Source organism: Lynx canadensis, chromosome C2 (genome assembly GCF_007474595.2).
Source record: "Lynx canadensis isolate LIC74 chromosome C2, mLynCan4.pri.v2, whole genome shotgun sequence".
In the NCBI taxonomy this organism is placed as follows: Eukaryota; Metazoa; Chordata; class Mammalia; order Carnivora; family Felidae; genus Lynx; species Lynx canadensis.
This window is the reverse complement of record NC_044311.2, coordinates 149,619,969-149,634,908: the sequence shown is the minus strand read 5'-3', so window position 1 is coordinate 149,634,908 and position 14,940 is coordinate 149,619,969. Positions and strand designations below refer to the sequence as shown.

At 45.5% G+C, this 14,940-nt stretch overlaps 1 protein-coding gene across 2 annotated transcripts in view; it reads left to right on the top strand.

Annotated features, from left to right (window-relative positions):
- The window catches only part of SETD4 (SET domain containing 4), a 29,047-nt gene extending 14,874 nt beyond the window's left edge, over positions 1 to 14,173 (top strand). The window contains exons 6-12 of one of the 2 annotated variants that reach the window (XM_030329615.2): positions 276 to 705; positions 2,769 to 2,943; positions 4,582 to 4,663; positions 5,550 to 5,630; positions 8,122 to 8,245; positions 9,108 to 9,238; positions 13,328 to 14,173. In XM_030329615.2, the coding sequence (XP_030185475.1) occupies positions 276 to 705; positions 2,769 to 2,943; positions 4,582 to 4,663; positions 5,550 to 5,630; positions 8,122 to 8,245; positions 9,108 to 9,238; positions 13,328 to 13,352 (1,048 nt within the window). In that variant the 3' untranslated portion in view covers positions 13,353 to 14,173. Of the gene's footprint in view, positions 1 to 275; positions 706 to 2,768; positions 2,944 to 4,581; positions 4,664 to 5,549; positions 5,631 to 8,121; positions 8,246 to 9,107; positions 9,367 to 13,327 lie in introns of those variants that run through there. The other variant, XR_004344109.1, reaches the window with a different exon arrangement.
- The last annotated feature ends 767 nt before the right edge of the window (positions 14,174 to 14,940 follow it).

Genomic DNA, 14,940 nt, shown 5'->3' with positions numbered 1-14,940 from the left:
GTCAGTTGTCGCTTATCAGTGTGACTTCTTTGGGGCACTTACATCAGGGTGCCATCTGGAGAGGAAAGTTTGAGGAGGCAAGAGACCCCCTGTCGGGTGCGTCAAATAAACTCCTAGTGTAGTCACAGTTTGGCTACAGTTCCTCTGGGAGCAGAAAACACCACTGGGATATCTGGGTCTCTAGTTCCTTCCATATTTTGAATAAAAGCAATTCTTTTAATCTGCCTTTTAATAATTTAATAATTTAAATTATGTTTGACTTCTCATTTTAACAGATGGCGGCCTCCTCCGTCTCCTCTGCTGGCTCTGTGTACCTTTCTGGTTTCAGAAAAGCATGCTGGGGACCAGTCCGTCTGGAAACCTTACCTAGAGATTTTACCAAAGGCCTACACCTGCCCCGTTTGCTTGGAGCCAGAAGTGGTGAATCTTTTTCCCAAACCCTTGAGAGCAAAGGCCGAAGAGCAGAGAGCCCGTGTGCGAGAGTTCTTTTCTTCCTCCAGAGGCTTTTTCTCTTCCCTGCAGCCTCTGTTTTCCGAGGCCGTCGGGAGCATCTTTAGCTACCGTGCCCTCCTGTGGGCCTGGTGTACGGTCAACACCAGGGCCGTGTATGTGAAGCCCAGGCGGAGGCGCTGCTTTTCCGCGGAGCCAGACACCTGTGCGCTCGCCCCGTACCTGGATCTGCTGAACCACAGCCCCCGTGTGCAGGTGAGCAGTTGACGAGGGCGCACGTTCTGTTCGGACAGGAGGGACTCTGACGTGTAGAACCTGTGACTTTGAAACCATAGAGAGAGGTGTTGTTGGCACTAGGTAAACCTGCCTGCCACCAGCTAATTTTCTGTCCTTTCTCCCAGCCCTGTTTCCCTTCGTGGCGTCCCTTTTTTTTTTTTTTGCTGTGTTTTCACCCACAGCGCTCAGTGCTGTGTCCCCTGGATGACCTTAACCAGCAGCCCCCCACGCTCACCTCTGGTGCAGCGTCCTCCTTCTCCTGCCAGCGTGGGGGCTGAGGTCCAGATTGCTGCCTTGTTCTCTCTCACATGTGGTGGCATTGCTGTCAGCATTGACCTTTGCCACGATCACTGACTGACTTACGACCCCCTCCATGAGCTGTGTGAGGACGGGGACTATGCCTTGTTTTGCCCTGTAACCAGAGGGCTCGTTGCGGGGCCGGGCACCTAGTGGGCATTCGATAAACCTTTACTGAATGGATGGATATCTGTGGGGAAATGGAGTTGGGGAAATATTAAAGAAACCCTCTTTGGGAGGTAGTCCTAGATCTCGTCCCCAGCCCTTTCCCCCTGTGGCACATAATGGAGATGATGATGTTTGTAGGCTTGCTGGGGTTAAGTGCCTGGCTTCGAGGGCAGAGGTAGCCACGTGTCAGCTTACCTGTAACCTGCTCAGGGTACACTTGAGATACACTGGCTGGGCCCTTGCCCATGCTGTTCTCTTCATACTCTACCCCATATGGAGAAGATCGATGGCGTCTGGTTAGCCCACATGCCAGTGAGAGGAGAGCGCAGGGAGGCCTGTACTGTGCTTTCTTAGGCCGAGGCAGTCTCCTTGCCTGTCTGCTTGTTCTTTTGTAGAAATATGCGTTTCTGGCAGTGTTAAGCAGAGGAGGTGGAGGTTAGATGGGTGTGTCTGTGATTGATGTCAGTGAAATAATGTTGGGGGCATGCAGTGTAATAGGATGCTGGACACAGGGACTGAGTCCTCATTGGCGTGACTTTATTTGTATTGGGCTGTTAGTGCATTTGTGCTGTAAACTAGTTATTTCACAGCCAAGTGTAGGGGCATCACAAACTACGGCCTGTGGGCATGTGGCCCCAGGGCTCTGGCAAAGCCTGAAATATTTGCCCTCTGGCCCTCTATGGAAAAAAGATGGCGGGTCCTTGGTCTAAAGAGTTGCAGCTGGCTTTTGGCCCATAACTCGAGACCATAGCCCTCATCTGTTGTGCGGCAAGCTGGCAATTTCAGCCTGTTGCTGGTCCTTGCCCTCACTGGGATTTACTGCTTAGTATGGAGGCCTCCGTGCCTGTACCCACTCCTTATTGTGGAGAGCAGGTAGGTCAACTTTTCCTTTCTCATCTATTAACAGAATTGTCACAAAATCCATGTGATTGTGTCAACCGATATCCTGCTGCTCAAAGGCTGTGAATTGTAACCTGAAATTCATGTGCTGCCTTGATGTCTTTGGGTCTCACAGGGCCCCCAGAGGCTAGGCTGATTTTGCAGCTCTCGCTGGATATGCACCCCACCCCCGCGGTGGCCCCATCAGCTAGACTAGCGCACCCCACCTGGCCTCAACCTAACGGGTTTCACCTTCCCGCCAGCCCTTGAAACTATTCAAGCAAGCAATCACATCTTCCCATGAGAGCCAGGGGGTCACCTCCCATTACTCCAAATCCTGCTCCCCATGGCCCCTGCTGGTCACACTGCTCCTGAGTACAGCCCCCGGTTAGCCCTGTGTGGCTGGTGTGTCCTTATTGCTGTATATGTGACTGGTAAACAGCTGTCAGTCTTACCTGTCCATTGTCAGGTGTCATGCGTGCAGCCATCCCGAGAATCCTTGGGCAGGACCCCCTCTCTTACAGAGGGGTGACGTGGAGGCAAACAAGAGGCCCTGGTGCAGGTGTGGCTTTTTCCACGGGTGGTTAAATTCAGTGATGAGTGTTTGAAAGCTGCATCTGCCGTAAATTAATACAATAACTTAATATTTTTAGTTGTATGCTTGGCTTTAAAAAAACTTGAACAATTTTCCTTTCTAGGTAGAAGCAGCATTTAATGAGGAAACTCGCTGTTATGAAATTAGAACAGCTTCAAGCTGTAGGAAACATGAAGAGGTGTTCATCTGCTATGGCCCTCATGATAATCAGCGACTGCTCCTGGAGTATGGATTCGTTTCCATCCATAATCCTCACGCTTGTGTTTATGTCTCAGAAGGTTGGAATCAACTTTGTTCTTACTAAGATGATATAACTCTTTTTTCCTCCCCATCTTGGGATATAGTTTTTTTAAGTTTTAGTAAAAATGGCAAAACCTTAAAATATATACCATTTATCTTCCCTTAGATAGGGCCAGTGAAACAACAAAGCCTTCATCGATATCGAGGATAGGAAGAACTGAGAAAAGTTGTGTTGGGTTAGGTCGGACAGTAGAACAGAAGAAAAGGAAAACCGCTGAGGAAATGAATATAATATTGAAAAGATGAGAAGAAATAGAAATGTTTGTACTGAGACATTGTTACTGTCACTAAATACAGGATAGATTGGAGAGCAAAACATAAAAATTTATTTAGGCACCTACTGCGTGAGGCACTGTGGTGATCACAGGAATAAATCTTTTACACAGTCCTTATTTTGGGGTGTTTAATGTCATGATGAAATCTTGATTTCATTTCTATTTTTTGTGGCCTACTAACTAGCCATCATTGGTATTACTATTTAAAAGAAATAATTGAGCAATTAAATTTATGCTGTGGAAATTCCAAATGTAATATTAATAACAGTACATAGAAAATTGATTTCTTCCCTTCTTTTGATGCAGCAGAGAAATAGTTTTCTAGGCTATGAAGAAATATGGCCAGAGGTTTACTGAATGCATAATTTGGGATAGTTTTAAAACAAGTTCTGATGGAAATGGAAACTTTTGTTCAAGGCAAAACAACTCCATCCTGTAGGCAGAATAATAATATTATTTCTCAAAATAGAACTAAAAAAGCAAAAACTGGGCCTTGCTGGGTCTCTTAGAAAACTAGCTTTGAGATTAACCTCCTGTTATCAGAATAGCTTTAATATTGATGACCGTGAAATATTAATTTGTCAGTTTTGAACAAAGTTTACATTTTAGTTTTTTTACATTGAAAAATAAAAGCATACAAATATGAAGGGAAAATTAAAAAAAGGTTTTAATGTTTATTTTTGAGAGAGAGAGAGCGAGCAAGCTGGGGAGGGGCAGAGAGAGAGGGAGACACAGAATCCAAAGCAGGCTCCAGGCTCCGAGCTGTCAGTACAGAGCCCAATGCGGGGCTTGAACTCACAGACCACGAGGTCATGACCTGCGCTGAAGTCTGACGCTTAACTGACTGAGCCACCCAGACACCCCAAAAGAGAAATTTTAAAAACAGAAAAATCAGGCATTACCCTGTTACCCCAAAAAACTTTAATTTTTGCATGTTATTGCTTATGATCACAATCACAAATACCCAATTTTGAATTCTGGCTCTTGAAACCTTTATGTTCCAAACAATTCCTCATGTTTGTACAGCTCCTGCGTTTCTGGTCAGTGTAACTTCCCAGCATCCTGCCACTGTCCTAACGACCTGGTTTTGTGGGTTCATTGGCTTAGTGGGAACATGCGTTGAGACTGTGGATATTTGGTCCCTTGCCCTGGAATTCTTGTAGCTTTTCAGGGGCCAAATAAAGATTCATTGACTTGGACTCCACTGGAGCTTTTCGATGTGAATTAGGTAAAACTGTTCACACACGTCTTGATTATTGAGAAGGTAGAATAACTTTAGAAGGCGCGCATGTCTGTCAAATGACACCCTAAATTTCATTTTGATCTTTTTATTTTGTATAGATATACTTGTTAAATATCTTCCATCAACAGATAAACAGATGAACAAGAAGATTTCCATTTTAAAGGATCATGACTTTATAGAGTGAGTGTTTCTTAACATTATTCCTTCAGGAAACTTTGATGAGAAAATGGAGGGTAGGGTTTCTGTAGGTCTGAGATACCTCCTGACTTGTTCCAGTTGACAGGTAGGTATTTGCTGAGCATTTACTATGTGTACTAAATCGTGTTTGATGTGGGCACACGAGAGTGTAAGATGCTTTTCAAGAAGATTATTTGGGAATATAAGATACAAATTTGAAGTATTAAATGATCTAACCAAAAGAAAGCCCTGTTTATATCGGTTGGGAGACCGACGTGCCTTCAGCACGTGGTCAGGTGGGATGGCATCGGGCTGCCGCAGGCCTCGCTGGCCCTCAGTCACCCTGCGGCGTGCTGCAGGCATTCAGGGAGCAGGGCTGGCGGGGGCGGCTAGGTGATTCCACGCCAAGTGGGATACACAGGGTTCGAGGCTCTCCTTTCAGATTTTCTCCTGTAAATGAAACCAAGTTTGAAATGATCCAGTAGCAGTGTGAGAGCAGTCTGGCTGTGGTGGTTGCCATTTGTCTGATGCCTGGGGTGATGCACATTCTTCACCTTTCATCTCTGGGGCCTGTGGCATGTGACCTCTTGCTCTGGCCAGGCTCAGCTCCTTATCACAATCTGTTGGAAGGTTGTTTTTTACCTTTTTTTTTTTTTTTAAAGAAAGAGTTTTGTGGGGTTTTTTTGTTTGTTTTGTTTTGTTTTGATTCTGGCTTTCTTCTTACGTATTTGAGGACTTAGTTTTCTCTTTTACTATTGTGACCAAGATGCCATACGTAATGTTACATAATGTTCAGCCCCTTCAGAAAATGTTTGGCTCTTCAGCCATTGCCACGGTGTCATGAGGTACTGAAATGACAGGTGTGTCATTGTTTGTTCTTATGCTTTAGAAATTTGACATTTGGATGGGACGGACCATCTTGGAGGTTACTCACAGCGCTTAAGTTGTTATGTCTGGAAGCTGAAGAATTGTAAGTTTCACGTGTGTCGGTCATGAGCAGAACTTAAACCTGGACATAACCCAGGGGCTTCTTTTAGCTTAAGTTCAAACAGTCAGCCCGGGAGGAGGAAGATATGCCATTGTGTACTGGGTGGCTTATTCTTTATGGAACTTGCCCGCGTGGTGAGTGTTTCACTTCTAAGTTTTTGCCATTTCTGGAATTCTGGTTTTAGAGTCATAATCAGAGTACGTGGCCCTGAGAACTTTTTATTCTCAGGTATTTTTCCCTGGTGACCTGCATTGTTTAGAGGAAATATTTTTAAAAAAATGCATCGTCACTGTTCAGGGGGAGGCCTCTTGAGTACCGAGTTTTCCCCTGGGGACAAATCGCTTCTTGGGGAGCTATATCCTCCCCGGGGGCAGATCCAGACCCCTGCTAAAGGAGAGGCCTTTCCATGGGGGAGGCAGGTAGAGGAGCCCCCCGTGTAGACACACGTCCTGGTTCAGCTCCTTAACATTACCTTCAGGCTGCCAGTCCCTCCCCCAGCATGGAAGGGACTGTCCGCTTACGTGGCTGCGTGTTGCCTGGTCCAGGCAGCTCCTTCAGCCCGGGTCCACTACTTGGCAAAAGCTCAGGTGAGAGAAACCACTTGAAAAGAGGACTTGCTGAAGAAGGTGACCCGGTCCTTGAGCAGTTGGGAGGACTAAATGAATTGATGCGTAGAGATAACCCTTAGCATTGTGCCTCCAAGTAGCTGGTACTCATTCAATGGCAGCTGTTAAGATATGGCTTACCTCTTTTTCTGTAGGGACTCAGGGAGAAAACTTACTCCCCGGTCTCAACAGCAGAAAGAGTTGTGTTCATTCTCAGCAGATGGGGTGTTTTTATTTTACAGTCATTGTGGATTCTGTGTCTGATACGTTTCTTTCTCTTTATTGTTTGCTAGAAAACTCAGAGGCAAGTCTGTGGTTCCTTCAAATGTGTAGCATTTTAAGGCATGCAGTGTATCCTGGTTGTATCTTCTCCTTCTTCCTTGATATTCCTTTGTCTTGTTTTCCTGTCCATTCATCTCACCTGTTTCATCTCCTGTGTGCTCATGTTAAGGGTCTTTAAGTCCTTCTTGGAAAAAGGTATAAGTCCTTAGGCACATACCTCAAATTAAATAAAACAACAGGCTGTTTCCCAAAGGTCACCCTTGGACCGCTTTTCCTCCCTCTGACTTACTCCTAATGGTCTGGAGTGGTGTGGCAGAAGAAGCCCAAGGCCGGGATTCTGCCGGCTCTGCGTTTGCATGCTGTTTCTACCTCTCCTGAGCTTTGTCACTTAGGGTGGGTTCTTTACTGTTCCCAATTCTCAGTTGCTTTGTGTCTAACGTGGGGATAATAATGCTTTCTTTGCTAGGTAATTGTGAAGATTCAATTAGATGATTGTTTTACATGAAATACTGTGCCTAGCATCTAGTGAATATATGGAATAGCATATAGCATATCTTCCTTCCTTCCTTCCTCCCTTCCTTCCTTCCTTCCTTCCTTCCTTCCTTCCATTCATCCATCCATCCATCCATCCATCCATCCATCCTTCCTACCTTCCTTGAAAACTTAGCTACTCCTGAGGTTTCAGTTGTAATCTCTAGAGCTCAAGACCTTTAAGACTTTATTCCCTGTGTGGGTTGCCAGCTGTTCTGAATTTCTAAGTGACTTGTGTATACTTCAGCTCTGATGTGACACTTGTCACCTTACTTTTCCCTTCCTAAGCCATTCTACTTCAGATTCTCTGCATCCAGAATCTCTTCCTCCACTCTCTTCCTCTCTGCTTGGTGCTGCTTTCTAGCATGTAGTTTTGGCTCTGCCACCTTCTGGTTCAGATCTTGCTGTGGCTCCCTCTTGCTTACCCTGAAGCACTTACATTCCTCTGCCTGCAGAAAGTTGGCCCCACTTGCCCCCTCAACCCCTTTTCCTACATATATTTGGATTATAAAATGGGAATGACCTGTGTGTACGGGAAGGCTTCATCGCAGATTCCTCCTTCCATCTTGAGAGCATTTTACTTTGTGAAACATGTTCTGTCCAGTTTACCATAGTTTAGGAAAGTCACTTGAAGAGAAGGAAACTTCTTCTACCTTTTTCCTTAGTCCTTAGTCCTTTTGGCTGGAACTCACCTTCCTGTTCTGTCATCTGCTCCGTTTCCGTGGCTGGTGGACATGACTCCACCTAACTACGTGCCAGACACAGGATTGCGATGACAACACAGTTCAGTGCCTGCCCTCAAAAGAGCGGCAGTTGCCTTGATTCTTATTCTCGCTTGTTCCTCCTTCTTGCTTCTATACCTTGTCTGCTTCAACACAGGAGCTGCATGTGGGGGGAGGTTAGGGAATCTGTGGGGGGAGGTTAGGGAGGTTCGTGAGTTTTATTATGCTTCTAGAAAAACAGGAGAAGAGTTTGTGTGTTGTGTTGAGGTGTAAAAGCCTTCTTTACTTTTTGAGAGCCTGCTGACATTATGTTACTGAACAATTTGGTTCTAGTACATGCTGGAAAAAAATACTTCTTGGAGAAATCATTTCAGATACAAATGAGAAGAGAAGTTTGGACATAGCCCAGAAAATATGCCATTATTTCATAGAGGAGACCAATGCAGTGCTTCAAAAGGTATGCTTCTAGAATATCGCATTCTTCTGCTAAAGAAGTGTTTTGATTAAGAAGTTACCTATTTTGTACTTGTTGTTACACCTTATTCGGGCATTGTTTGATGCTTAAATAGATGAACACTGGTGTAATTTCTGGGGTTTTTTTGACCGTTAGCATTGTGTTTATATTGGATAAATTTTCAAGTACTCTTTTTTTAAAAAATATTTTTATTTAGCAAATGTTTTTTTTTTTTTTTTAATTTTTTTTTTCAACGTTTATTTATTTTTGAGACAGAGAGAGACAGAGCATGAACGGGGAAGGGGCAGAGAGAGAGGGAGACACAGAATCGGAAACAGGCTCCAGGCTCTGAGCCATCAGCCCAGAGCCCGACGCGGGGCTCGAACTCACGGACCGCGAGATCGTGACCTGGCTGAAGTCGGACGCTTAACCGACTGCGCCACCCAGGCGCCCCGCAAATGTTTTAATTAAATGAGAAATCAACTCATTTTAATGAAAACATTACTGGGATTGAAAAATAATTTTAATGAATCTTCAAGACCTTATGCTAGGTGAAATAAACTAGAATACAAAAAGACACATACTGTGTGATTCCACTTATATGAGTTATCTAGAATGGGCAAATTCAGAGTCTACAGAAAGTAGAGTAGAAGTTACCAGGGGCTGGGGAGTTAGTGTTAATAGGGTACAGAATTTCCGTTAGAGACGATGGAAAACTTGTGGGGTGGGTGGTGGCGATGCTCACATAACATTGTGAGTGTACCTAGTACCGTTGAAGTATACACTGAAAAGTGGTCAGAATGGTCACTTTTATGTTTATGTATATTTTACTGCAAGAAAAAAATAATTTTAAAATGCTTTCCAGGTTTCTCATATGAAAGATGAAGAAGTGGCTTCGGTAAACCAACTAACTTTGGTAGAAACATTGTGGACAGAAGAGCTAAAGATTCTGCAGGCCTCTGCTCTGATTCTAAACAGTTTGCAAACACCTTTTAGGTAACTTCACCTATTGCGTTTGATCACATCCTGTGGTGGGTGTGACTTCGTAACCAGTTTTAAAGGTTTATTTTGTATAGAATCATTTACAGTCACCGAGTGGTTTCTATTAAACCATTGTATACTTCTCTTGTTCCTTCTGCTTTTCTTTGTTTGTGGGATGGAGCGGTGGCCGCTTCTCAGACATGCAGGACATCTGCAGGGGGCAGGGCAGGCCCTGTGGATTCTAGAGTGTGAGTGATGATGGATGTGTCATCTTCCCAGCACCTCAAAAAATATTCTCAAAACAGACCCCAGTTTTGTAGAAAGAAGTGGGAGGAAAGCACTGCTCTGTAAGGAGAGAGGGGGCCTGAGGGGCTCTGTGTGTGGCCTTTCCCTGGGTGTCCCACTTCCCCGCTGACTCAGCAGCTGTAAAAGGGCAAGAAGTTGTGCTTTTATTCTGCTCTGATACTTTGGTTTAGAGATGTGCTGGTGGTGGGTGGCTTCGGGTGGGGAATGGGGTAGGTGGTGTGGGGCAGGCCCCAGTCCCAGCCGGGCTTGGCCCCCAGCTGCACTGAACTTGAACAAATCACTTTGCATTTTCCCTTCTGATTTCCAATTTGAAAAGGAGATTGTGGACCCCCTATGTAGAAGGGCCAGGGACTGGGACTCGTGTTGGGTAGAGGCCCAGGGGATGCCTGCCACCTTTCGCTTTCTTGCCCTTGCTCACCAGGAACCAGGGAGCTGGCTATAGGATGGACAGTCGGGGCACCTTCTGTGAGTTTGATTGAATGGAAGTTCAGTCATTAAATATAGGAGAGAGTAGGGCCTGCCTCAGCAGACCTCCCTCTGTGGTTTTCCAGAATGTGTTTAAGTCTCTTGTCAGACATGTTCCTTTCCCAGTCTCTTTGTGGTAGGTGTTTAACTTTTTTTTTTTAATGTATATTTATTTTTGAAAGAGAGAGAGAGAGAGTGTATTCAAGTGGGGGAGGGGCAGAGAGAGAGGGAGACACAGAAACCAAAGCAGGCTCCAGGTTCTGAGCTGTCAACACAGAGCCCGATGCGGGGCTTGAACTTACAAACTGTGAGATCACGACCTGAGCTGAAGTCAGATGCTTAACCAGCTGAGCCATCCAGGCGCCCTGGTGTTTAACACTTTTATTCTGCTGCTTTTCTATCATTTTTATGGGGGCTTGGGAGGTATAGGAGATGAATTTTTGTGCTCAGTTGGTCATTTTGAATTAAGAGTCTTTCTTTCTTTCTTTCTTTCTTTCTTTCTTTCTTTCTTTCTTTCTTTTTCTTTCTTTCTTTCTTTCTTTCTTTCCTTCTTTCCTTCTTTCTCTCTTTCTCTCTTTCTTTCTTAATTATAAAAGCATTTTAGGCTATTGACTTTCCTCTGACTATGGTTTGTATGTAAAGTGTGTACTAATTAGTACTTTTTTAGTACTCAGAGTTTGGCTCAGGATTTACACTTTTCATAGCGGTTTCCTGCCTGTCAGTCAACACTCAGAACCACTGGGAGGGAGTCGGAGCAGGTGTTCTATCATCGGTCACAGGAGGAAAATATGCCCTTACTATAAAAACTGGACTGCCATCGGAACATAAGACAATAACATTTACTAAATATTAGCATTGCTAGATGCGAGGTGCTGTGCTCAGGCCTTGGTATGCAGAGTTTTAAGCCTCACGGTTACCCTGTGTCATGAATAGAAAGGGGAAGAAATTGCCTAAGAAATGCACACTTAGTGTGCTACAGAAAAAATGCCCACTCACCCTGCCCTCGGAGGGGTCAGGGTCCACAGCGTGGGTGTGTTCGTGTCCGGGATTTACTGTGTCCTGCTGTGGGGATGGAGTTAATGCGCGTGGGCCTGCTGCCTCCACGTCAGTGGGCGTCAACATGCCATTCGGGAGGCCCGGGCCTTCTGGCGCAGCTCTACCTCAGCGGGGACGTCTGCTGGATTATGGAGCTCAGTGTGGGCAAACTGACCTAAAGCCATGGTCATATGTGAGCTTCCATCCTTACTCTTTCCCTGTTTATCCTTTTCAGAACCAGGGAGGGAAGAGGGGATGTTCCCTCCACAGCCCTCAACAGTCCTTGGCCCCAGGGGACGGACACGTGGAGAAGTCTTTCAGGGGCTGGAGCTGTGGGGGGACCGCCAGGCCTCTCCAAGGTTGGGGACGGACTGGGGCCGGATGGTGTAGGGGCTGCCCCTCTCAGGCATCGGTGCCCAGAGTTCGGTTTTCCCTCCCAGGTCTTGTGCTTCCCCAGCACTGGAATTCCTGTCCTTGAGTGCAACCCAAACAAATGGGACCCACTCACCTCAGGAGACAGTGTCTGGACGTCTTTCCTTGTTCTTATATGCAGTTGGTGTTGACTTTATTTTTAAGGAGCTGCAGTGGGGAGCACCTGGGTGGCTCAGTTGGTTAAGTGTCTGACTCTGGATTTCGGCTTAGGTCATGATCTCATGGTTCGTGGGATCAAGCTATGCGGTGGATTCTGTGCTGACAGTGTGGAGCCTGCTTGGGATTCTCTCTCTCTCTCTCTCTCTCTCTCTCTCTCTCTCTCTCTCCCCCCCTCCCCCTTCCCTGTTCACTCGCATGCACCTGCACGCTGCAGTGTGTTTCAGGATGTGCTATACCAGGAGTCCGCAAACATTAACGGGGGCAAATAGTAGACATTTTAAGCTTTCTGAGCCATACAGCCTTTGTCCCGACTATTGCACAGCGTGTCGACAATATGCAAACAAGTTGAATGGCTGCGTTCCAGTAAGACTATTTACAAAGACAGGTCTTGGGCCATAGTTTGCTGACCCCTGTGCTATACCATACTTATTTTTCCTGTCCCCTATTAGTGGACATTTAGGACCTATATATATTAATATATTTACACACACATACGTATGAACTGCTACGTGAAGGTGCTTTTACACCTTTCAAAAACAAAGCCACCCTTTAACATGAACATTGTTGTGCTCTAGTTGTCCAGTGATTAGAAAAACAATAGACAATGAGAAAAATCGTTACTCACGCATTTACAAATGAGAACTATTTCATCATCCACACCAGATCTATGTGTATTTGGAAAACTGCAGAATAAGACTTTCCCATTTACAGACCATGCTGGGCATATGTGTGCCGCAGACTTCTTGGAAAGTCTGCAGAGCCTGTGGCTCCTTGTGGGGCAGTCTGGCCCACAGGGTAAACCACTGTTGACTGTGACACACAGCTGCCTTTGAGGGCCGGCAAAGCCAGGCTCTTTCCCAGTGGCATGATTTTCTTCCTTCTTAGTTTACACGCCCACCCCCCCATTTTCTTCTTCCTCCTTTTCTGTTTGCTCCTCACTTTTCTGTTTACTCCTCAGGCATGCCTGAGGTCACTTACTAACACACCTTCTCCTCATCGGTATCTGGTTACAGAGTTTGTGGGTGGTAAGCCTCCCACTGGCCGACTTGGCCTGAGGGGACAGACATTGAGAAGTTAAGAACTATTTGTCCTTATCTTTCAAGCTAAAAACAGCAGATGCACTCCTCTGACTGGGGCACTTTAAGTGCTTCTGCCTGAAGGTGGAGACTGGTAATGACCTAGGCAATCAGAGCTGTAATTCTGTGAAAATGGCTCTCACTGAACCACCTAGACACGTCCTGAGAGGGCCCATCAAGGCACAGAAATAGGGAATTTATTTTAGCTCTTCAGTTGGCAAACAGCAGCCACATTCTGTGTGATAGATTAATGTTGGGTAATAGGTCTTATCTGGAGGAGCAAAGAATAATAAAACCCAAATTGGTTTGTCAGCTGACATTTCTTTGTTTGTTTTTTCAAGATTTTTTTAACGTTTATTTATTTTTGAGACAGAGAGAGACAGAGCATGAACAGGGGAGGGTCAGAGAGAGAGGGAGACACAGAATCCAAAGCAGGTTTCAGACTCTGAGCTGTCGGCACAGAGCCCGATGCAGGGCTTGAACTCACCGACCGCGAGATCATGACCTGAGCCCAAGTCAGACGCTTAACCAACTGAGCCACCCAGGCGCCCCAGTCAGCTGACATTTGAATGTAGAGTTTTGTCAGGAATGCCACCCTGTTGAAAAAGGGCCCGTTTGTTTTTTTTTACAGATCCAGAAAGTCATTTGTGAATTAAAGGGAATGGAACATTAAGAGGGAACAAGTAGGCCTGAAGCATTTTTCTATAAGCCTGCCAGTGTGCCACACACAACCTCCCCATGTGCCATGTACAACCTCCCTGTGTGCCACGTACAACCTCCCCGTGTGCCACATTCTTCAGTGCCATGTGCTCTCTCTGGGGCTGTTATGTTTCACCTTTCAGAGGGCAGCTCCCTCTCTTTGTTCTGTTACAACCTTTCCTTGAGGGGATATTTCATTTACTTTCCTTCTATAAACTATTCCGTAGTTTTAACATTAGGCTGCGAGTACATTTGTAAAAACTCACAAAAACATAGTAGAATTTAATAAAAATGCAAGGTTACCATTCACACCCACTGGGACACCTGTAATAAAAAAGATAACGTGTTAAGGATGCGGGGAAATCGGAACCCTGTGGCACTGCTGATGGAAAGTAAGACGGTGTGGCTGCTTGGAAACCCAGTCTGGCAGTTCCTAAAAGTTTTAGCACAGAGTCTTTCTGACTTAGCAACTCCCCTCTCTCCCAAGAACTAAAAACACATGTCCACACAAAAGCGTGAACATGAATGTTCATAGCACTTGTATAGCAGTGTTTGTCACAGCATTATTCATAACAGCTCCAACCCAAATGTTTATCCGCAGATGAATGGATACATAAAATGAGATTTTGCCATAAAATGAAATATCGTTCAGGCACAGAAGGGAACAAAGTACATACATGCTGCAACGTGGATGAGACTTAAAACATGGTAAATGAAAGAACCCCGTCACAAAAGACCACATATAATTGTATTTGTATGAGGGGTGCCTGGGTGGCTCAGTCGGTTGAACGTCCCACTTTGGCTCAGATCGTGATCTCATGGTTCGTGAGTTCATGTCGGGCTCTGTGCTGACAGTGCAGAGCCCGCTTCAGATCCTCTGTCCCTCTCTCTCCTCCCCTCCCCCTCTCATGCGTGTATGCTCTCTTTCTCAAATAAATATTTGAAATAAAATTGTACTTATATGAAATGTGCAGAAAGGGCAAATCTAGAGCAATGGGAAGTAGATTAGTGGCTGCCGTGGGTGGGCCAGGGTGCTGGAGGGATTGGGTGGTGGCCACTGTGTCATACATCTAAAATGGGTCAGTGGTGTAGCCTGTGAGTTACACGACAATAAAGCTCTTTTTTTAAAGAAATAAGGTTAGTGCCTAATTGGTGAGGATTCTACCCCTCTTCTCACAGCTCATGCGTTTTCCAGGAAGGTCCAGAGTCTGCCAATCTGACAATGACAGTAATGGTCTGATAGCATTAGACCTTCTACCCACGCACTGCACTGATCACCTTGTTTATCCTTACCACGACCGGTTGAGTTCATATTTTCCTGATTCTGTAAATGTAAAGGGAAAGTTATTGCTGAGGTCACACAGCTGCTGAGTGGCAGAGCTAGGGTTCAGACCTCGGTCGGCCTCTAGATGCCACGCTTGTAGGGTTCATACAGCAAAGACCGTGTCTGTGAAAGATGCACCCGGGCTTAGGGAGGCACCTGCTCTCACCTGATCAGGACTTTGTAAAATTAAAGTGTGGCTGGATCAGCCAGCCTTGGAAGAA